General features: G+C 42.6%; 1 protein-coding gene across 5 annotated transcripts in view; it reads left to right on the top strand.

Moving 5' to 3' along the window:
- ACSL1 (acyl-CoA synthetase long chain family member 1) overlaps window positions 1-22,155 on the top strand; it is a 141,480-nt gene that overhangs the window by 49,622 nt on the left and 69,703 nt on the right. For 4 of the 5 annotated variants that reach the window (XM_073607301.1, XM_073607275.1, XM_073607285.1 and 1 more), the window contains exon 2: window positions 4,597-4,807. The exons of the other annotated variant lie outside the window; for it this stretch is intronic. In XM_073607301.1, the coding sequence (XP_073463402.1) occupies window positions 4,613-4,807 (195 nt within the window). In that variant the 5' untranslated portion in view covers window positions 4,597-4,612. The remainder of the gene's footprint in view (window positions 1-4,596; window positions 4,808-22,155) is intronic. 5 annotated transcript variants of the gene reach the window in all.

The following is a 22,155-nucleotide window of genomic DNA, read 5'->3' as shown; positions in this document are numbered from 1 at the left end:
GTAAATAAAATCTGAAAACGAGTCTATCTCAGCGTGCAATCCCACCACCCACTGGACTGGAGCTCACCACATCCAAATGACCACCTGTTTTAAAGGGAATTCAAAAAGTACTTTAACAGATGTGATTATTCAAGGCTGCACATACATATACAGACAATTGTTTCAGGTTTTATTTTGTTGGATATAACAAAATGGTTTATTAGGTCAAAGGGGACAAAATAAGAGGCGCTCATTGCTGGCCTTACATTAGTAATTGTCGACATTCTGAATTGGGCCAGGAGGGGGTAGTCTTGGGCTGTGTGCAGAAATCAGTGATTGGAAACAACCTACATTCGGTAACCCGTGTGTGGGTTTTTTTTTTTTTTCAAATAAAGAAAAGGCTACCGAGTTAATGTTTACAATGTTTGTGTTGCAACAATAAGACCCCTTTCACACTGTCAGCGGGCCGCATAGTTTTAGCGGCGCTTTTTGGTCGCTAGCGGGGTGCTTTAACCTCTGCTAGTGGCTGAAGAAAGGGTTAAATGCGTCCGAAAAGTGCAGCTGCCGAGTCGCTGTCCATTCGTTTCAATGGGCAGGGGCGGTGGAGGAGCGGTGTATACAGTGCTCATAAAGATGCTGCTTGCAGGACTTTTTTCAAACGTCCTGCAAGCGCACCGATCGGGCTCACACTGGGGCTGCAGGGGAGGCCTTTACAGGAGCTATTTTTAGCCCTTTAGCACCAGAGAAACTCCTTCATGTGAAAGGGTTCTTAGGGGACATGCACATGGCACTAATGTATAAACCTCATGTAATCCTGGCAGAAAGGTCCTGCTCAAAAAAAATGTGAAGTTGGACTGTATAGTACATGCCTGTATTTGCATTAAATGTGCATATTCTTTTAGTTTTGGCCAGGGGGTTTAATGTACATGTATATGCATAAAATACGGACCAGCAACCTAGATTTCTGTATGTAAAACGGCTGAATTCATGAAATTGTGGGGTTTTTGGCATCCATGTGCAGGAGCCTTAAGACCTAGTACTGTGTATGGTTAAGGGAAAAGATCAAGGGGGAGGGGGAAGAGAAGGAGAAAATGGTCCAAAAGATGGGAAAACCAAAACCTAGACTTGGGAATTAAACACTTTTCTGGATGTATGGCCCTTTAAAATGGCCGCACCATAATCATAAATTCCTGCTGCCAGTAGGTTTAGGCTCCATGCACACTGGATGTTAAAATAACATTATTTAAACACCACTATTTAAATGCCAGTAGCTTTGCAGTGAGTCTTTCAAAGGTGTGTTTTTTTTTTTTTTTTTTTTTTTTTTTTTTTGTGGTCAGAAAAATGGCTCCTGAACGTGATTTTAGGGCGTTCAGACAACCACCCATAAAGTCCACTGCTGATAAACATCCAAAAACGTCCATGGACACATAGGATAACATAGAGGGGAGTTTACAGGCTGATGATAAAAAAAAAAAGCCCAAACTCCTATAAAAAAAAAAAAAAAAAAAAAAAAAAACGGCCCTTTATGAGCTTCAGTGTGCATGGAGCCTTATGGCTTCATGAGGGAGAGAGAGGGTTTCATTGCAATATGGTTGAGGCCTATCCACCTATATTGCACACACCACCGTTGCTTCCTTCTTTGCACAGTAGTAAATGCTCTATTGCTGTTTCTCACAATGCAAGCCTATGAGGCAGCCGATCCTTTGAAAGCAATGAGCACCCTGTCTAGCAGATGTCTCAACAGTGGGAGACCATGTAATGAACAGGGTGCTTACTCCCTCTAGTGGACAATCTATAAATGCAGTTTTTTTTTTTTTTTTTTAATCAAAATCCTAAACATGACATACTTGCCTGTTCTGTGCAATGGTATTACACAGAGCATTCCTTAACTGCCTCTTCTGGGGTCCCCTATGGAGGCACATGTGCGGATGCTCTCCTGAGTCAGGCTGTGTGCATCCATAGACACAGTGCAGCTTGCCCCCACACAAATGCACGCAGAACAGAGTTTGTCTGTTAGCAGCAGGAGCCATTTGCTCTGGTAATGAGGTTTAATTTGAGAGGGGAGAAAGAATGGCAGCCAGGCACAGTGCTGGATCAATGAAGGACTCGAGTAAATTTTTTTTGGGGGGGGGCAGCAAGTGGCAAAATATATAATTTTTTTTTTTTTTTTTTTATGCAGGGAATGCAATAAGATAACCCCCGCATGTCGCTAAAAAGATAATTGTCAGTGGTTACTTATTTGAGAGGTATAAATCGCTCATTGCTGGAGGAACCCTATAGCCTAGTACATACGGTTTGAGTACAGGCGTTCGACCAGCTTGTGTCGAAAAGGGGCATTGCTGAATAAGGCCTGCCAACCGTCTAAGACCAATAGCTGAGAGCGCTGTCCGGAGTGTTCTGCAGGGGAGATCGCTGTACTAATGTCGGATAGTTAGTACAGCGGCTCCTCCTGAACTGTCAGGTTTTATTTATTTTTTCGTTTAGCCCTGCTGGATTGAATGAAAAAAAACGTGTGTGTGTTAGGTTTGTTCCACTAAACCTTGTTTAAGAAAGGCTGACCTAACTTGTGTGTAGATGTCGTAAACTGCATTTTTAGATGCATGTCACACCTTGACAAGAAAGTGAGCCACATGCGTTGTCTAATATAACACTTACAGTGGTGTCATCATCACTCCTCAGGAACTTTTAGCTCTGTGTATTAACATATCTGGGGAATATTGGATGGCTTATCTTGCCATCTAACAGAAAACGCACAGTGCAGAGAAGGTAGAATTTATTTTTTTTTTATTTTTTGTATCCTGAGGCCGTCTGTGTACTCCATAGAGGTGTCCTGCACATACGTGGGACAAAGCATTGATCCCTTTAGCCACAACTATGAGCCATAATGAAGAAAACTTTCTCTAAATGACTGTGCACTATTTGCATTTATTAAATGAAGGCGAGTATTTACCGTACTTATTGCTGTTTATATGCACAAAAATATATTCTAGGAAGCCAGTATTGTGTGATTCGCACCGCAGATAACATGCGATCTCTGTGCGATATGATTTCAACCATACAAATAGTATGGCTGAATTTGCATCGCATTCGAACCAAACTCGAACAGGACCCTTTTTTGTTCCGCAGCAGAATCGCATGGGTGTTCACACTAATGCGATCTGATTCCTGTCCAGATTTGCAGATCGCACTGCGATATGCAAACTGATTTGGGGGTGTCATTAACTTTTAATTGATACTCCAAGCAGTTCGCATAGGGCATTGTGAACTGCCGCCGGGAGACATGCGATGCGGGAACCTGCAGTGGATTTGCAGGGTTCCTGCATCGCAACAGTGTGAACCGGCATGAATACTGGTAGCTTCATTTCTCTTTTTGTAAACCAAAAAAAACTAAATTGGTATAAAGTGGTGGTACATAAAAAAAAAAAAAAATCGCACATTAAGAGAAATGCTACTTAGAAAATGTTATACAGTACGTTAATATACGTATGCATTAGAGGTGCACCAAAATTTCGGCTGCCGAAAATGGTTTTTTTTTTTTTTGCATTTGGAAGACAGGTGCCAATTAATGGCGGGGGGGGGGGGGTGTCCGCCCCGGGTGCTGCACATTGTGGTGGGTGTCATCCTGGCGCGCCCCTGTCAGAGTCCTCCCTCCTCTCCTTGTCACGCAGAACGGCGATCTCCCTCTGTTTTGAGCTGACTTGTTCGGCAGCCGCTGTAACAAAGTCCCGCCTACTGTGATAGACGGCATACTGATCCAATGCCAGGAAATTGAATCGGTGTGACGCGTATTATAGGAGATGGGACTTTGTTACTATGACCGCGTGGCCCGGGTAATTCAAATCCAGCTCTGTGACACAGTGGGAGATCACCACTCTGTGTGATCCAGGCACTGGTGAGGCTGCATCTGATGGGCACTGGTGAGGCTGCATTGATCTCTTATATCATGTCTGCAGTCTCTGACCATCTCCTGTATCATGTCTGCTAGAGGTGCACCGAATGGAAATTTTTTGATAATCCTATTAGCAATGTGTTTAAGAGATTGCAGACATGATACAAGAGATGGTTAGAGACTGCATTTTTATTGCGCTTTTCTTACACTAAAGGTGCCAATGGCCAACAATAAATTCATATTTTAAATTGATATTAAAAAGTGAAATAAAATACAATAATTATATTATGATATGATATGTGTGTGTGTGTGTGTGTGTGTGTGTGTGTGTGTGTGTATATAACTTTTTTTTTTTTTTTTTTTTAACTAATTTTTGTCTAAGTGCATCCTGCATTTTCGGTTTTGGCACCAAAATTCTATTCGGTGCACCTCCTAATGCAGATTACAAGTTCTAAACTCAGGCTTGTAAGCAGTGAAGCCAGTGACAGCCAGGCAACCGGCTTTTTCAGAGGAGTCAGCTTTTTTTTTTCTTTGCACAGGTTTAGAGCAAGTATAACAAATTGATAGACCTGTAAGTTTTCAATATTAGAAAATACATACTTAGTATTTTGGCTACTGAAAATATGATACTTTTTAATTTTTTTTCATACACATTGTACAAAGCCATTGCATGGTTAACTTTATTCATTTCTTAATGCTTTCCCCCTCCCACTCTGCTCCTCCCACAGGTCTAGATCACTAATAATGCAGGCACACGAGATCTTCAGGAGTCTTCGGATCCCGGAGCTACGAGATGTTCACCAATATGTACGCACTCTTCCCACCAACACCTTGATGGGCTTTGGTGCATTTGCTGCTTTAACCACTTACTGGTACGCTACAAGACCAAAGGCCCTGAAACCCCCGTGTGACTTGGCCATGCAGTCGGTGGAAGTGAAGGTAAGTCTTTGCTATCTTTATAATAATCATGAGCAGCACCCGTCCAGACTCCTAGAGAAACCTGGGGAGAGGAATTTCTTAATTCTACAAGCCATACCATACCTGGAATTCCCATCTTCCTGGGTCCTTTCTTTAACCTGTAAATCTATTTAGGGGTTGCATGTTCTGTAGGAAGAGGCAACAAACATTTATTTATTATAGGTATTTATATAGCGCTGACAATTTACACATGACTTTACATGTTTACTGTAAATTCCCTGCTGACGTCAAGGAGCTTACAATAAATGGACAGAAGTGCTTACGTTTAACTAAACAAGGGTTTCTACTGCTTAAACTGAAATTTTGTGTAATAATTTTAAATTCAGAGCCACCTTAAACTAAACTACCTTTTTAATAAAGTATACTAGTTAGAATTTTTGCTATTCTAGATTTGCGGATACTCAATGGACACACTTTGCTTTTTATGGGAGCAATGGTAACACATTAACTCTGTATCTCTAGTAGAATAACTTGCATCAGTATAATGCTGGAGGAACTAAATTAAACCACCAAGTCCTAAATACATAAAGCATTGTTCTGTAAAAGCTGGTTAAAGAAGCGGTGGTGTTGTAACCAATCAGGTACTAGCTTCTGGTTTTTCGGAATTCTGTTTTTTTTGTTTGCTGTGACTTGGTCTTCCTTCCTATATTTCTGTAAATGAAGCCTTTTGGAGGTATATATTGATTGGTGTGTAGTATACCAATTGGAGTGCATATATAGGTGATCATATAGTCTAAATGACTTGGTATGTTTGTCTATCATTGATTGGATGTTTCCCTTCTGACTGATTTTTTTTTTTAAATTGTAAAGCGCTGTGTAAATTGACAGCACTATAGAAGTACCTGTAATAAATAAAAATAAAAAAACCATACAAGCAAAAGTGCTAACTGTAGTGCCCCAAACTTCAGTAAATTCTGACTGGTCACTGTGGATTTCTGCACATTGCACTTAATAATATTATTCTGCCTTGCACATTAGATCTACCTCTTCAAAAAGTAAAACTAATATCGAGCTAGACATACACAGGCAGTTTTTAGGGTGCTGTTAAGATTCCAAAGAATAAATCAGCCTTTTTTTTTTTTTTTTTTTTTTAAATTTACAATTAAAATGACAAACATGTAACATACGGTCGGACTTTCTGACGGAATATGTGCGATCAGAGCTTGTTGTTGGAAATTCCAACCGTGTGTGGGCTCTATCGGACTTTTTCAATTGGAATTTCCGATGCACAAAGTTTGAGAGCAGGCTATAAAAATTTTCCAACAACAAAATCCGATCCTCTAAATTCCGATCGTGTGTAGACAAAGTGCCACGCATGCTCAGAATAAATTAAGAGACGAAAGCCATTGGCTACTGCCCCGTTTATAGTCCCGACGCACATGTTTTACGTCACTGCGTTCAGAACGATTGGATTTTCCGACAACTTTGTGGGACCGTGTGTATGCAAGACGAGTTTGAGCCAACATCCGTCGGAAAAAAAACCATGGATTTTGTTGTCGGAATGTCCGATCAATGTCCGACCGTGTGTACAGGGCATTATACTTGCCTGCTCTGTGCAATGGTTTTGCACAGAGCAGCCCGGATCCTTCTCTTCTCAGTGCCCTCGCCACCACTCCTGTCCCCTCCCTCCTGCCGGGTGCCCCCAGAGCAAGCAGCTTGCTCTGGGTGCACTCTCCTTTGTCCACTCCCCCCCCCCCCCCCCCCCGTCTCCTGATTGGCTCACTGGCTGTGATTGACTGTGATTGTGATTGATAAAGTTCTGCTACTATTCACTTTAAAAAGGCAGAATTTAATTGCAGAAGAGACATTCATACACTCTTCTGCAATAATATCAACCATACGCAAGAGTGACTTCATTCTGCGCTGGTCAATAAAGATGGCCGAATCCCGGCAAACAGAAGATGCTGGCAAGGGACGGAACTGTTGGAGGAAAGGTAAGTATCCTATTTATTGGCATATAACACGCACTCTAATTTTAAAAGGGGGGAAAAAATGAAATAAAGAACTTTGAAGCAAAATAAGGGTAGCTTAGAACTTTACCTTTTTTTTTTTTTTTTTTTTTTTTTTTTTTTTTTTTTTTTAACATCTTATACCACTTATAAGGTAAATATTTAAAATAACATAATATGAAAGTAAAAGCAACTGCTTTAACAAAGACATTAGGATAATACAGTGTGTGTTTACAAAAGACCAGTGCACACACTGATGACTGACAAGGGAGGGCAAAGAGACACAAGCTTTGCAGGGAGGGGGGCCTGTCAGCCAGTCTCTCTGTCTCTGTCTCTCTCTCGTGTCTATCTTAGGCCCCCCCCCCTGTCAGCCAGTGTCAGTCATTGCCGTCCCCCCCCCCCGCGCTGGCATTATAATTTATTACTGTCCCCCCTGGGCAGACTTTTTTTTTTTTTTTTTTTTTTTTTCACACTGCTTTTTCAAACTATCTGTACCTGCCGGGTTTAAGCTCTGTCATCCACATGTCAGATTCCTGTCAGCCTCAACTCCCGCGAGCAGTGCAGGAGGAGGTCTGCAATGCCGGGTCTGAGTGTCCCAGGTCCCCTGGGCTGTCTCTGATGGTGTCTGTTCACCTTAGATCGTACCCCCCCCAAGGCGCTATGCAGTATGTACCATTTCATCTGTATCGGCGTATAACACACGTTATTTTCACTCTTTTTTTTTGTTTTTTTTTTTTTTTATTTATTTTTTTTTTTTCAGGGTGAAAATGTGTTTTATACGCCTCCACCTTTCTTAAAGCCATATTATTTTTTTTTATTTTAATGAGATGCACATCATATGCCTTACATCCCTTTTTTAAAAGAGGGGGAAAAAAAACGTTTCCGCTTCTTTCTTTGCTTGTCAAGGTATGGTTGCCAGGTGGGACCATTAGTCTCCAGTTTGTGCACACTTCTATTTAGCACTACAACCTTATGTGAAGCTATTCCTAGTACAGACACTCAGGGGAACACCGAGCCAAGGCCATACCTCCTTGCCCTCCTACACAGTGACCCCCTGAGTCAGCATGGCTTTGGCTGTGTGTCCCCCTCAGAAATAAGCTGTACATGGGTACTTCTAGACAGGAGCATGCCCTAACTTAGAGACTCTAGCGAGACTCCATGGGTCCCAGCGGGAACAGAGGACACATGTATACCTAACGTTGGCCAGCGCAGCTGGCTCACAGCAGAGAAGGAATTTTTAAAGACTATCAAGAGCATGTATGACGCTTGAGAAGGAGTATAAGAAGGGATGTCTCATGTGACCATAATGCTTTGCAAGTGCATTTCCTTAAAATTGTAAATCCTTACAGGCTACGTATATTCAAGATCGCTTTTGTTTTTGACCTTGTCAAAGACATTGCACAATTTATGTACTACCTATCCTGTTCTTCAAGTTCAGTGGCCTTTTGTAACCTATTCTGCCAAATCACCTGTTGTCTAGAGGCTGTTTGCACAGTGGAATCTTCCCATTCTTGCAGACTGTTTGAGCTGGGCGGGGCCCAAGAACAATTACCCTTTTTACACAAGGGTTGACATTGTTGTTTATCCTTATTTACATAGGAAGTGTCAAGAGAAACCTGGAGGCTTACAAATATGACTTTTTTTTCATTCTAGAACTGTTGTTGCCTGGCTGTCATCCCCTTCTTTTTGGGGTCCCCCACCGTCACTCCTAACCCAAGCTCCCCCCCTCAAGTGCCCCCATAGAAAGCCGCTTTCTATGGGGGCATTTGTGTGGGTGCGCTCCTGAGCTGCCCAGTCTGCATCAGACAGGGTGGCTCAGCCTTGACCTGCTCCCTTTGTCACAGAATTTGACGTGAATCTATCCTGTTAAGAGGGAGAGAGCTGATAGTCGCTGCTCTCATGCACAGTGCTATATTGAAATCTGGCCCAGGTGTGTAAGGGGGGCTAGCCTATGATACAGAAGGGTTTTTTCACCTTTTAAGGCCCCTTTCACACATGTGGACCATCCAGGCCTGCCTGTCAGACTTTTTAGGCGGACCTGAACGGACACTCCATACAGTTCTTTGGAGCGACAGATGTCAGCAGTGGCATGTCCGCTAACCTACACTCCCATCCGCTAAATTTAGACAGATGGAAACCCTATTTTCTCAACCGTCTGGCGGATCGGATGAAAACTGACAGGCGGCTCTATTTTCATCCGATTCACCCAAAGAGAGTGGAGATCTGACAGGTCTGTCTCTCCACAGTGAGCGGAGACGGGCGGATGACCAACGGAGCGATCCCCGCTGAGCAAACTGAGTCTGTCAAAAACTGACGTTATGTGTGAAAGAGCCCTAATATAGAATGCACTCAAATTAAAATGGTTCTGAAGGCTGAAGGTTTTTTTACCTTCATGCATTCTATGTACAGTGAGGGGGGGGGGGGAGAGTATTTGCCGCCCTGCTGAATTTGTAGGCTTGCCCACTGACAAATGATCAGTCCATAATCTTAATGGTAAGTTTATTTTAACAGTGAAAGACAGAATAACAAAAATATCCAGAAAAATGCATTTTAAAAAAGTTCTAAATTGATTTGCATTTTAATGAGTGAAATAATTATTTGATCCCCTATCAATTGGCAAGATTTCTGGCTCCCAGGTGTCTTCTGTACAGGTAACGAGCTGAGATTGGGAGCACTCAAAGGGAGTGCTCCTAATCTCAGCTTATTGTATAAAAGACACCTGTCCACAGAAGCAATCAATCCTATTCCAATCTATACCATGGCCAAGACCGAGGAGCTGTCCAAGGATTTCAGGGACATGGATTGTAGACCTACACAAGGCTGGAATGGGCTACAAGACCGGTGACAACGGTTGGTGCGATTATTCGCAAATGGAAGAAACGCAAAATAACTAAATCTCCCTCGGTCTGGGGCTCAATGCAAAATCTTGCCTTGTGGAGTTTCAATGATCATGAGAATGGTGAGGAATCAGCCCAGAACTACACGGGAGAATCTTGTCCATGATCTCAAGGCAGCTGGGACCATAGTCACCAAGAAAACAACTGGTAACACTACGTTGTGTAGGACTAAATTCCTACAGCCCCCGCAAGGTCCCCCTGCTCAAGAAAGCACATATACAGGCCCTTCTGAAGTTTGCTAATGAACATCTGAATGATTCAGAGGAGAACTGGGTGAAACTGTTGTGATCAGATGAGACCAAAATCTAGCTCTTTCATCCACTCATCTCGCCATGTTTGGAGGAGGAATGCGGCCTATGACCCCAAGAACACCATCCTCGACGACAAACATGGAGGTGGAAACGTTCTGCTTTGGGGGCCTTTTTCTGCTAAGGGGACAGGACAACTCTACTGCGTCAAATGGACAATGGACTGGGCCAAGTAACGTCAAATCTTGAGAGAGGGAACCTCCCCTCAGCCAGGGCATTGAAAATGGGTCATGGATTGGTATTCCAGCATGACAATGACCCAAAACACACAGCCAAGGCAACAAAGGAGTGGCTCAAATAGAAGCACATTAAGGTCCTGGAGTCGCCTAGCCAGTCTCCAGACCTTCATACTATCGCAAATATGTGGAGGGAGCTGAAGGTTTGAGTTGCTAAACGTCAGTCTCGAAACCACAATGACTTGGAAAGGATCTGCAAAGAGGAGTGGGCCAAAATCCCTCCTGAGATCTGTGCAAACCTGGTGGCCAACTACAAGAAAACAAGGGTTTTGCCACCAAGTAATAAGTCATATTTTGTGAAGGGGTCAAATACTTATTTCACTCATTAAAATGCAAATCCGTTTATAACTTTTGAAATGCCTCTTTCTGGATTTTTTTTTTTTTTTGTTGTGTTCTGTCTCTCGCTGTTAAAATAAACCTACCTTTTAAAAATGATAGACTGATCATTTCTCTGTCAGTGGGCAAATGTGCAAAATCAGCAGGGGATCAAATACTTTTTTTTTTCCCCTGTATGAAGGTAAAAAACCTGTGCAGCTCCCCAGCCCCCAATCCTTTTGGGGACCACTGCCCAAGGGCAACTATCAGATTTAGATTTGCCCTGGGGAAAAAAAAACTTTAAACCTTTCTTCTTTCAGACACTAATTAAACATTGTATTCGGATAGTTGAGAAAATCTTAGTGGCCTTTTATCAGTTGTAAAAAGACAGGTAGAGGCTGTGTTTTTCCAAGTGCATTGCATTACTGGAACTCAATGCCTGCAAAATAATGTGTTGCTCATATCTGCCTAAATCCTGGGCTGATTTTGTACGAGATTAGGATGACATTTCATGTGTGGTTTGGATCTCATGCACTGCAAATTCTTTTACCCACGACTAGACGCCCTGTTTCTGAGGTGTCCTGGGGTTACAGGAGGACATCTTTGTAGAGATTTCACCTCCTACGTGTGTCCTTTTAAACAATGTCATTGACAAACAATGGCTGAAAACTTAGTTCTTTCCACTTGCCAAGCATGTAAACCTAGTGGTACCTTCACAATCCACTCGGCTCTTTTAAATGCACTGCTCCCTCTCAACAAAATGTGTGGGTTAACCAGAGGTCATTCTGACCTAGATGTCAGACCAAATTTAGCTGCTTCAGTGTGCATTGGTCAACTCCAAAACTTTGCTCATTTTAATTATAAGATGACAAATGAATAAAAATATGAAAGAAGGAATTTGATCAATCCTTTTCTTTTTTTTTTCAACACTAATGCTATGTAGCTTTGTATCTTTCTCAGTGTTTAGCCTAGGCCCACACTAGTGCTGCTGCATAATCATGCATTTTTCAGTAGTGTGTTTTTGTAGAGTGGTTTTGCACATTCATACGTGTGGGTTTTTTTTTGTGTGTGTATATGTTAGAGATATATATTTTATTTATTTATATAGATAGATATCTCTATCTCTATCTATATCTATCATCTCGCCAAAAACATAGTATGCTGCACCAAAAGAAGCACATTTAAAAAAAAAAACACACTGTTGCCTTGATTTAATTGGGCACCAGAGAATGTGATTTCCATTGTGCATTGCAGAGAGAAGGGAGATGCAGGAGGAATCACACTAGTGTGAACTGGGCCTTATGCCGTGTACACACAAGTGGACTGAACTTCGAAGGACTTTTTGTTGGAGTTCCGATGCAACGGACTTGCCTACACACTATCGCACCAAAGTCCGACTGATTCGAACGTGATGACGTACGACCGGACTAGAATAAGGAAGTTTGCAGCCAATAGCTGCCCTTGCGTTGTCGTTTGTCCGTCGGACTAGCATACAGACTAACTGATTTTTCGACCGGACTCGAGTCTGTCAAAGATTTGAAACATGTTCTATTTCTAAAGTCTGTCTGATTTTTCGACAGCAAAGGTCCGATGAAGCCCACACATGATTGAATTGTCCGGCGGATTCGTTCCGTTGGACCTTTGCTGTCAAAGTCCACCTATGGGTGGAAGGAAAGAAAATTGCTCGATTTGCTCTGACTGTGTTGATATGGGGGGGGGGGGAGAATCCCTCCCACATCGCTGTTGTGTTCTGCTGGCTCGTAGCCTTCCCTGCTGACAGAACACAATGGTTAGTGTTGCCGGATACAGCCGGTGGCAATATTCGTTCCAATAAAACCCCAACAGGCTGGTTGTACATAAGTCAATCAATCGACTTTAGCACAACCAGGGTGCCCATAGATGGATTAAAATTCAGCCAGTCCCTGGCAAACTGTCTGAATTTGGGTCCATGTATGGCCGACTTTAGTGAGTGCACCAAAAGAGGTGCTGTGACATCTCTAGACTGTAAACAAACATTCACTGATAACGGTGATAATGGTTGGCAGCCATACTGATTGGTTCCCATTGTTAGTTGAACACTTGTGACTGTCAGTGACAATATGGTTACATTACTGAGTGTGCTCGGATGCATGTGGTTTTGTGTGTTTTTTTTTTTTTGTTTTTTTTTTTTTTTTTTTTTTTTTACTTCTTCCTGACAATTTTGTATAGAGCAGCAATGCATTCCTGTCGCAGGAATCACAAATGTTTTTTATTGTGAGCGCTGTTACTGATGGCCTCACTTCACCTTTTTTGTATGCTTGCTGATAGGCAAAATGAAGTAATAACTGGATCTGCTTTAGATCTCACACTGAGAGAGACTTGAGAACTATCTGCACATCGACCTGTTACCCTGACTATTTGCAGTGGTTTCTGTGAACTTTGGGAAAGGAAAGGGTTGATTTCAATTTTAAAGCCAAAACCAGTTTTGCAATGTTTACTACTTGTTCTCTCCTCCCAGTAAAATCCTGATCAGGTGATGCTTCTGGCAGCATAGCTGTGAAATCATAAGGGTGATATTGAAGGAAAGGACACCAGGCCATTGTGTATTCAGTTTATACTTGAAGATTATGTAAACTCTTCAGTGAAGAGCATTGGGCAGAGACTGTGGAAACCCGTGACCATTGCTTTCTCTTCACTGTACAATTTGCCCACACTTAAATCTTCATTTACCCATGGTGTGCGTTACTTCAAATCCTATTAAGGGAATTTTAAACTTTGTGCTTTGAGCTGAATCATTTTAATCTCTTTAGAAGAAAATTAAGGAGGTTTAATATTGCAAACCTTTGCCAAAGTCCATGGATTGCTCTGCCTTGGTTAATAACACACTAATGTTCTCACAACATTCCTCTATGCTCCCATGCATACAGTTATAAAGCTAAGAGTGTAAATAATTCACTACTTATGTTTAGTGCAGTTATGCCACTGGTAACTTAAAGTGACACCTAAAGGTGTGTGTTTTTTTTTTTTTTTTTTTTTTTTTTTTTTTAATAACAAACATATTATACTTGCCTCCACTGTGCAGCTCCTTTTGCACAGAGTGGCCCTGAGCCTTGTCTTCTGGGGTCCCTCGGTGGCTCTCTCGGCTCCTCCTCGCATCAGATAACCCCCTGAGAGAAGCACTCTCCCGGTGGGGGGTTACCCTGCGGGCGCGCTCCTGTGTCCAGCATTCGGCGTCCGTTAGCGCCGAATGCAGGACTCTGCCACTCGCCCTGCACTCTCCTCAGCATGTTACTTGTCAACACATGCAGCACATCCAATTGACTCCCAGTCTGACTACTGCTGTATAAGGGTTAATATATGTGGGTTCTTACAGCAGTGTCCTTAAAGTAATGATAGTTTCAGTACTGCATTAATCAATGTGCAGGTTTTTTTATATCTGCTTGTAGTCCAGCTTTAGCCCGGGTTCACACTATAATGCGCTGCGGATCGCACAGGAGCGATGTGCGTCCCTGTTCCCCGTATCAGGGACGAATCAGGGCCGATTCTATGCCTGAATTCAGCCCTGAAATGGAGCCAAAGATGCACAACGTTTTTGTGCAGTTCGCTCCGCAGCCGCCCCGGAGATATGTGAACCGGCTCCATAGGGAGCCAGTCACATTCTCCTTCTATGCAAATTAGTTGCGGGGAAACGCACATCTAATTCGCATAGGTGTGAACCCGGGCTTAATCATTAGCCTAGGTTTGGGTGAAATTTTAAGACCACCGTAGTTTTGCCTTGTTTGGTCACATGAGGTGACGACGCCATGTCTGGCTGTCCACTGGCTGAGAGAGCCTACATGGATCGAAATTCGTCCAGTTCAGCAAGGACTGGCTGAGATTCAATACATGTATGAGAAGGCTGATTGTACACAAGTCAATCCATCAATTGAATTGGGTACAACAAGCCTGTTGGATTTTTTTTTTTTTACATGCGATTTACTGCCGGTAGCTAGCAGTATTCATTGTGTTCTGCGGCTCTAGAAGGCTCTTCCTCTGTCCCCACCCGCCAGCAGAACACAATAGCGGTGCAGGAGGCATTCCCAATCAGTGTTAATTGGGGAATCAAGCAATTTGCTTTCCTTTCATCGCATGGGCTGCTTAAAGGGGTTGTAAAGTCTGAAGCTTTTTTTATCTTAATGCATTCTATGCATTAAGATTAAAATCCTTCTGTGTGTAGCAGCCCCCCTAACACTTACCTGAGACCTCCCCTCTCTCTATCCAGCGATTGTCGTAGGATCATCTCAGCTGTTCAGAACTCTCATTGGCTAAGACAGCAGTGCGGCGCCATTGGCTCCTGCTACTGTCAGTCAGCCAATGAGAAAAAGGTGGTGGGGATATATATAGAGCTGTGACTTAGCTCGGATGCCCCCATAGCAAGCTGCTTGCTGTGGGGGCACTCATCAGGGGGGAGGGGCCAGGAGAGCCGAATAGGAGGATCTGCTCTGTGCAAATCCACTGCAACAGAGACGGTAAGTATAACAAGTTTGTTGTGTGTTTGTTTGTGGTTTTTTTTTTTTTTTTTTTTTTTTTTTTTACACAAAGAACGACTTTGCTTTCTTAAAGGGTGGAGGGAGTGAACTCCTTGAGATAAATTATTACAATTTTCCCTGTTGATCTTATCCCCAGAGCTAAAGTGAAGTCATTTCACTTGCCTGATATTTTCTAGAGCTGACAATACACTAGTATAATTTTGTTCAAACTTCATTTAAAATTCTGAAAAATCGTTTTGCTTGAATATCCATAATGGAGACCACTAATTTTTTTGTTTAAAAGCCCTTTTTACTTGTACGATACCAGATCGTACGACTTTTGTTTAATCGGTACAGTTTTCGTCCAATTTATTCTGACATACGAGAATTTTCATGCTTTAGTAACCTCTTCATTTTCAAACTAGAGACCAGCATGCAAAAAAAACTATCATTTGTCCAATAATCTCATCCTGTGTACTAGGTTTTAAATGGGATAAATAAATAAATGCGCTCTATTGTTTCTGGGCTCCCACTATGGGTGCAAATAATATCCACCTATGTTATCACTGCGATCGCTAGGAATAGTACAAAATTTATTTTGTTTGTTTTGGGTTGTCCTTTGCTGGTAGTTCATGGTAATGGCAAAAAATGTACAGCAATTTCAGAAAATTTATCTATACTAAATTACTAAGTTATGCATTACCTTTTTTTACCAACAAATTAAGGCCCATATTTATCTTGAAACAAAATGCAGTATAATTCACTTGGATACATTTAAGAAGGAAATTGCAATATGTACAGTTTTTTACTAACACATCCCAAAGTTGCAAAACTGGGCTCAGGCGTTAAGATTTGTTTTACCTTTGTCATGAAGGGGTTAAAGAACCCAGACCGGTGACTCTTGGCTGGGTCAACGCAGGCTGCTCCAGAGACCCATTCCCACTATGTCAGTAAGGACAGAAATGGTATACTGGGGGGGGGGGGGGGATCGGAAGCTTAGCGGATTGGGTATCCTTTTGAGTCCTGTGAGCTAGGTGAGAAAATGTCATCCTCCTTCAGGGAGCGTAAAAGCCAGAAGAGGAAAATTGTTGATGGACTGTGGAGGAGAGGCTGAGAGATCTGAGGCCTCTAGCAGGACAAACAACCTTCCCACTGCAGCATGCTTGATTGAATTGATTTTACACTTTGCACTCTAATATAAGGTTGTATTGGTTGCATATACTGTACCTTAATGAGCTCATGTATAGTTTATTTATTTTTGTGTTTTAATATTGGGTTTATTATTATCACTATAATTTTTATGTGTCACTATATGGTTCTATTTATGTCCATGGACATACACACATATTTTAATTTATTATTTCAGCACACTTTAGCGCAATGTGTTTCTTTTACCTTTTTTAATTTTGCACGATATGAAACGTGTTCAAAGTATGCAGCTGAGTAGTGTTATTGTGTAAGCATTAGGTACACTTGTGGCTCGCAGGACTTTATTAGGGGAAAAAAAAAAAAAAAAATTTTGCATTAATAATGCAAGCTGATCAGTTTAATCCCTGTCAGTGTTATTGTAAGTGGATTGTCTCATCCATGTAAACTAATACATTCTGCTGGAGAGCTTGAAAAAACAGGCTTGCTGGCTGGATCACCAGATGAAAATAGAGAAAGCCTAAAAAAGGAAAGGACTGCAACCATCACGTCTAAAGCCGTGTACACACGGCTGGACTTTTCAACCAAACTTGTCCGACGGAACGAATCCGTCAGACGATTCGACCGTGTGTGGGCTTCATCAGACCTGCAGCGGAATGAATGAATGATTTGTATAGCGCTGCAAATGCGAACTGAATCGCCTCAAGGCGCTAGATCTGTCCTGTGTTGTCCAGCTTCTTAGAAGAGGTAGGTCTTGAGTTTCTTCCTGAAGGCCTGATGGTTTTCTTCCATGCGAATGTGAGTAGGTAGAGCGTTCCATAACCGTGGTCCTTGGACTGCAACCTTTTTTTGTCAAAAATGTGACAGACTTTAGATTTAGAACATGTTTCAAATCTTTCCAACAGACTCGAGTCAGGTCGAAAAATCCGTTCGTCTGTATGCTAGTCTGACGGACGAAAACCGACGCAGCTATTGGCTGTGAACTTCCTTATTCTAGTGCGGTCGTACGTCATCACAGTCGAATCGGTCGGACTTTGGTGTGATTGTGTGTAGACAAGTCCGATTTGATGGAAGTCTGTCAAAGTCCGACGTGATTCAGTTTGTCGCAAGTCCGGTTGTGTGTACACAGCATAAGAATTGGTAATCTGCAGTATGTTTGCTTTGGGGTTTATTTATTACAGGTACTTCTATAGAGCTGTCAATTTACACACCTATAATAATATATTATTATTTTTATTATTTATTCATATAAATCTAGCTAGCACATTCACTTAAATCTTTGCTTTCAAGGTCCCTAACTCGCATTCATACATACTAGGGCCAGTTTAGACAGGAGCAGATTAACCTACCAGCATGTCTTTGGGGTGTGGGAGCTTTAGGCCAGCGACCTTAGTGCTGCTAGGTGGAAGTGCTAACCACTGTGCTGCTCAGGTTTAATGCTGTTTTTATATGGTTTTAAACTTTCTTATGTTGGTGCATAGCACTGACTTGAAACGGGGATTCTGTGGAGTCCCGAAAAGGTCAGCCTGCGTTGCCTTTAGCTTTGTGTAAATAAAGGATATGATTAATACTATAGAAGTGTGTGCTAGTAGTAAAGATCCTTATTGTCCTGCACGTTTCCTCTGGAGGCAGCCATCTTGGTAGAGGCAGGACTTGCTTCTCCATTCTAGACCCTCAAGCAAAAAAATGTGAGCAGCTCTGTAGTGACGTCACCAAATCTCAGTTGAATTCTCGTATAACTAGCAGTCAGAGGCAGCAGTGCCTTAGATCCCATAGTGCAGATGTACAGATGTTCCTGGGAACCCTTGCTTATCAGGAAGTGAACTGCTGTTTTTTAGGAGGAAATTAATACAAAAGGTATATCCTCCTGAGTACTGCATAGGCACAATTTTTCCCGCTCCGTTTCATTTTAAATTGCAGTGCAACATGAAGGAACAGTAATCATCTTGGGTACTGGTGAACACGGAGAATGAAGGTGTTGTCTGTTTACACAGATTCATGGAGATTTGATTCGCTAATGTTTGATTTGTGGTTTAAACTTGTGTGGGCATGCATATTTTTATTTCTTGTGTACTTTTATTTTTGTTTGGTAAGAGCAGTATCTGTCAGATGGATAGTACCTTGGCAATTTTCAGCAGGAAGCTGTAAATGCTGGATAGGGAATTTACTGCTGGGCCTCGTGCAAACCACAGGGAGTGTACGGCATTTCAAAGTGTAAGAAATAAGAGGTTGTAAAACCCTTGTGGATGCAGAAAAGCCCCAGTGTGGAATACATTGTTAAAGCATATAGAATTTGTGTTCTTGTTTTTATATATGTTGCAGATTACCAGTCCTTGGCTATGGTGGCTGCATTAGTTTCCTTTTTAGGATTTCCATTATATCCACCTGGTAACCCTGCCAGTAATACAATTCCTGGCCTAGGGTGACAATCCTGAAATTGCTCTGTTGAAGCAGCATTGTCACCCTAGGCTGCTCTCCTAATTTGGATGGCAAACCCTTCCTTTTTCTCTTCTTTATAACATATACATTAGGTGTATGTTAAATTCTGCTAATAGAACTACTCCTCTTATAGCCTATGTCAGTGATGGCGAACCTTGGCACCCCAGATGTTTTGGAACTACATTTCCCATGATGCTCATGGACTTTGCAATGTAGTTGAGCATCATGGGAAATGTAGTTCCAAAACATCTGGGGTGCCAAGGTTCGCCATCACTGGCCTATGTTATCCTATCATGTTTGTACAGTAAGGGGGGGGGGGGGTTTATTTGATCCCCCTACTAATGTTGTATGTTTGCCCACTGGCAGATTATTAAAAAAAAAAAGTCAGTCAGAAAAATGTGCCAGGCTTAAATTAATGTAAAGGTGTGTGTTTTTTTTTTTTTTGTTTTTGTTTTGTTTTGTTCTAAAAAAACCAAGCATGTGATACTTGCCTGCTTTGTGCAATAGTTTTGCATAGAGCTGCCCAAAACCTCCTCTTCTGGAGTCCCCTGCTGGTGCTCCTGGCTCCTCCTCGCTCCTCCTCTTCTGTGTGTGCCCTCAAGCAAGCGGCTTGCTAGAGGGGCAGACATGCAGGCTTGAGCTGGGCTGTGTGTGTCTACTGAGGCACAGTGCGGCTCAGCACCACCCCCCTGCTCCCTCCTGACAGGACTTGTTTGACAGCAACAGGAATCGGATCCTGTTGGCTCCTGCCGCTGCCTCCATGTCCACTGAGGTGTGAGAGCGAACGCATAGCGCTGCTGCATATGGGCACAATGGTGGATAGAAATCTGGAATAGTTAAGTGTTACTAAACCCAGAACCCTGCATTCACTATAGCTAGTTTTCCACAGAGTACACAGAACTTAGAAGTGCAATTATTTTATTAAATAAAAACTGCTAAATACATTTTCTCTGTAGTATACAGCAGTCTTATATGACTTCTATCAGTGTCTGGTAAAAGCTTGTAGGAGGACTTTTCATTTTCCTTTGACTGTCCTATGAGGCTGCATGACTTCTGACTCTGTCACATGCGACTCTCTAGCAATACACACCAAAATGAGCATGTGCAGAGTGCCCTCAAGGCTTGGTACTATCAGGAGATTGATTGGAGACTGTGGAAGAAAGGGAGGATGACAGAATCAAACAGCCTTTTTGCACCATGCACAGGATTAACCCCTTAGATTCCACAGTGAGGATAACAAGCATGCTTTACTGCATATACAGACTGATTTTTACTGTCGTGGGTTTGGTAACATTAAGTATTTAGGGGGCTGAGGGTTAGCCAACAATGGAAGGTGTGTTTTTTTTTTTTTTTTTAAGCTTGATGGAGAGAATGCATAAAAAAACAAAAAAAAACAAAACAAAACCAAACAAAACAAACAAACATGTTCTACTTACTCCACTGTGCAGTTCGTTTTGCACAGAGTGGCCCTGATCCTCCTGTTCTGCAGTCCCTCGGCGGCTGTCTCGGCTCCTCCCTGCAATAGCTAACCTCCCTCTGGGAAGCTCTATCCCGAGGAGGTTAGCATGTGGGCACGCTCCCTGTCGTACACGCTGCGTCCATAGACACAGCGTGTATGACTCGGTCCCGCCTCCTGGCGGGCTGCGCCATTGGATGTGATTGACAGCAGCGTGAGCCAATGGCTGCGCTGCTATCTATCCAATGAAGAGTCGAGAAGCCCGGGCAACGATCGAGGTCTCAGGTAAGTAAACGGGGGGGGGGGGGGGGGTGCTGGTAATCATCAGATGTTTTTTCACCTTCATGCATCCTATGAAAACATTAACCTTTACAACCCCTTTAAGCCTCGGATTTCCAATCTCCTAAACGTACCTCGTAAATGTACGTATAGGAGGCATTCTAATTGGTGGGCGCCAACCAACCAGAACCCACCTAGCCCATCCTGTCAGTTCTGGAGAAGAGAGAAAGCTGTGGGGATTTCGAATCCCTGGACCGGTAAAGCGGCGACCCGATGTCTCGCCACAGGTGATCGCGGGATTCAAGTACAGCGGGACGAGGGGTGGGGAAGGGGGTCCAGTGTGAGTTCACCTTACAGATTTTCTGTAAAGGTGAACTTACACTTTAAGGATGTGTGTATTGTTTGTCTCTGATTACCTGCTGTGCTTTCATGGCTGCCACATCTACATATTGCTGTCAAATTATCTGATACTTTCATTATATTGTCTTTGTGAGTAATTTTATTTAGACATTTTTTAAGGCTATGTTAAACTGTTTATAAACATTACAGCAATTACAAAAAAAAGTTTTTTTGTGCAGTAATGAGACCAAGCTTATCAGACAAAATCGTGCACCTAGACGCAGCTTGGTCAAATATAGACAAAAGGGGAAAAAAACATCTTTTTTTTTTTTTCTTTTTTCATACCAAGTAATCTCAGTGTCCTGGAAAGGACAAGAATGGTCACATCTTATCAAAACATTGTGAAAATGTATATAAAGGAAAAATGAACTGAGCGTGATGTAGCATATGAATAAAGGAGAAGTCCAGCCAAGGCTTGTTTGGCTGGACTTCTCCCCCTGTGGATCACAGGAGTGCAGTTCAGTTTGCACTCCTGTGGTCCGTTTTCAGCAAAATGAGCTGTTGACGTCACTGTCAGTCCAGGCTCCGTGTCATCACGACTACAGAGTCCCGCCAGATCCCTGAACTGACACCCGGCCTCAGCCTGTCAGGGAGCCGCTGAGAGCCTGAGCCAGCTGCCCCTCCACAGCCCAGCGCTCCAATGAGCAAGGATGGGGCAGAGCAGAGAGCTGTGACTGTCAGTCTACAGCTCTCTGCTCGCGGAGCTCTGAAAACCGAGCAATCAGCGGTGTTCAATTGTTCGGTTCTCGGTGTAGGGGTGTCAGGGAACAGACGCAGCATTGGACCGATGCTGCATCCACCTAGGTATTATTCTTAAGAAAGAAAAAAAAAAAAAAATCCCGGACTTCTCTTTTAATACCTTCTATACATAAATACAATAACATCAAGGGTTATTCTGGGGCAACTGTAGCCTGCGAGTCTAGCCAAGGGGACCAAATTTAATTAATTAAATTTTTTAGGACAGTCTCTTGCTTCATAAGTTAATTTGTACATAGGGAGAGCCTTATTGACTAAAGTGAGCCAAAAGGAAAGGAAAGGGAGAGGAGTGGATGGCTTCCAAGTTAAAAGTATACAGTAGTTATTTATTTTATTTTTTTCTTGTCATTTATGTAAATCTTGTTTCAAAAAAAGGTTCCACGTTTTACTTACTGAATCAATTTTGCATTGTAAGAGAAGCTTCGCAGTGCTGGATTGCCTCCATGATCTGGGACAGCGTGGGTTCTGTACTAGCAGCTGGAGGGTTAACTTCATTAGGAGAGAGCACAGCCGCAACCCCAGGAGGAACAGGACAGAACACTGACACAAGTGCAGAGCCACCTCTTCACACAGTGCCAGACACGTGGTGTGTCGGCGCCATCTTGGCTCTCATTCCAGGGAGATGAGGCGGCTTGTCTGGCT

The sequence above is a fragment of the Aquarana catesbeiana genome, linkage group LG01 (assembly GCF_042186555.1).
Source record: "Aquarana catesbeiana isolate 2022-GZ linkage group LG01, ASM4218655v1, whole genome shotgun sequence".
NCBI classification, from domain to species: Eukaryota; Metazoa; Chordata; class Amphibia; order Anura; family Ranidae; genus Aquarana; species Aquarana catesbeiana.
Note: the sequence above shows the minus strand (reverse complement) of the source record. Positions and strands in the feature narration are given on the sequence as shown.